This window comes from Trachurus trachurus (genome assembly GCF_905171665.1).
Source record: "Trachurus trachurus genome assembly, chromosome: 21".
Classification (NCBI taxonomy): Eukaryota; Metazoa; Chordata; class Actinopteri; order Carangiformes; family Carangidae; genus Trachurus; species Trachurus trachurus.
Window position 1 is genome coordinate 27662886 of NC_139899.1, and position 2032 is coordinate 27664917.

The window sequence follows — 2032 nt, forward strand, 5'->3', positions numbered from 1 at the left end:
AATAAACTAAAGGATCCACAGGATGGAACCATGTATTTCTATATTTTGATAAGTTTTGCTTTGGTTTTTGTTAAAATTAAAAATAGTTGACAAGGCCATGTGTTAAGGTCATGGTAACTGATTGTAATTATTGCATCACAGTGGACATGCAAATTTGTTACAGGAGGGAGAGGGAGGAGCAAGATAAATCAGCTTTATGATACATAACTTTGGTATAAACAATGCCAGAGCTCCTCAGCTTCTGCTCTCCTTTTCTCTCCCTTGTTATGGAGGCCCTGGAAGAAGCTGAACTCTGTTTTCCACAGCTCGTGAACACTTCATGCAAGAAGCCTTTGCAGCAAGATGCTGAGAACACCTTCCTCTATATCCTGCTGTCCTGCATCTCTTTGCTCACTGTGGCTCTCAATCTGCTGGTCATCATCTCTATCTCCCACTTCAGGCATGGATTTACAGACATTACCTAAAATTGTTGTTTTTTCTGTCACACACCTATTGTCTAGAGTTGGCTTTTGAACAATATAAATATTGATAAATACCACTTTTTGATCAAAATATAACATTGTTTAATGAAAATTCCAGAAAGAGTTGAATGTATTTTTCATTAGAACATCTGTGAATCCATTCATTGTGTAAATACTTACATATTCAGACAATATAAGTATGAATACAAATTACTTCCCCAAAAGGGAAATTCATTTGTCTGTCAGTTCACCTACCATTTCATTTTTTATTTTATTTTTTGGCTATTCATACAGCTGCAGGCAATAATGTTTTCTTCCACAGTGGAAGATTATATGCTCAATGAAGTTATTCTTTCTTTCTATTCTTTTTCTGCAGGCAGCTCCACACCTCCACCAACGTCCTTCTCCTTTCTCTAGCTGTGGCAGACTTTCTTGTGGGCTTTTTGCTGATGCCGATTCAAATCCTCCTCATAAAGGGCTGCTGGGTTTTAGGGAACATAATATGTGGACTATTTTACTATGCCTCTTTTATCCTAACCTCTGCCTCAGTAGGAAACATGGTTCTCATATCAGTTGATCGATATGTGGCCATTTGTGAGCCTTTGCTTTACCCTACTAAGGTCACTCTGGGTAGAGTTAAAATCAGTGTTTGTCTATGTTGGGCCTGTTCTCTGTTGTATAACGGTGTGATACTAAATGGCTTCCTGAAATATCCAGATACATATAATTCTTGCTACGGAGAATGCATAGTTGTTATTGACTTCATAACAGGAGCTGTTGATGTCTTGTTGACCTTTATTGGCCCCATTACAGTAATCATAGTCCTGTATATGAAAGTCTTTGTAGTGGCAGTATCACAGGCTCGAACAATGAGGTCTCACATTACAACCGTCACACTCCAAGGTTCAGTTCATGTGATGGCTAATAAGTCTGAGAGAAAAGCAGCCAGGACTCTTGGTGTTGTTGTGGTTGTGTTTCTAATCTGTTTCTGTCCTTACTTTTATCCCTCATTTGCCGGCCAGGACATGTCAACCGATGTGGCATTTTCAGTTTTTGGGGTCTGGCTACTTTATTGTAACTCCTGTCTAAATCCAGTGATTTATGCTTTTTTCTATCCCTGGTTTAGAAAGTCAATTAAACTCATTGTAACACTTCAGATATTCCAGCCTGACTCATGTGATGCCAACATATTGTAGACAAGTTAAAAAGGGCAATTTTTCCTGATGCAACATCACCAGTTACTTATATTTATAAGCTGAATAACAAAGGATAAATTGGGAAAAGGGTTAAATGATGAGCATACTGTTCGGTTGTGTATTACTATTAGTACAGAGCGTGGGTCAGGATGTTTTTTTTGTTTGTTATTTTTTTACCTGGGAAATAATGACCGGGTTCTTGTGCATGTTTTTTTTCTTTTTCTTTTTTTTTTAACCTAATCAGAAATATTGCTCATGTCTTTTGAGTCCCTAAATTTAATATCTTTACAATATGTGGGTGAAAACAGATTCTAACATGCCAATGTATGTGAAATTATTTATTCCTAATTAATAAACTAAGCTATGCCAAAAATG

The 2032-nt window shown here is 37.1% G+C and overlaps 1 protein-coding gene across 1 annotated transcript; it reads left to right on the forward strand.

Annotated features, from left to right (window-relative positions):
* Window positions 1-266: 266 nt before the first annotated feature.
* LOC311004076 (trace amine-associated receptor 13c-like) lies at window positions 267-1657 on the forward strand (the record flags this gene model as incomplete). Its single annotated transcript, XM_083996025.1, has 2 exons — window positions 267-439; window positions 838-1657. The coding sequence occupies 2 exons, from the start codon at window positions 267-269 to the stop codon at window positions 1655-1657; spliced, it is 993 nt and encodes a 330-aa protein (XP_083852151.1).
* Between the last annotated feature and the right edge of the window lie 375 nt (window positions 1658-2032).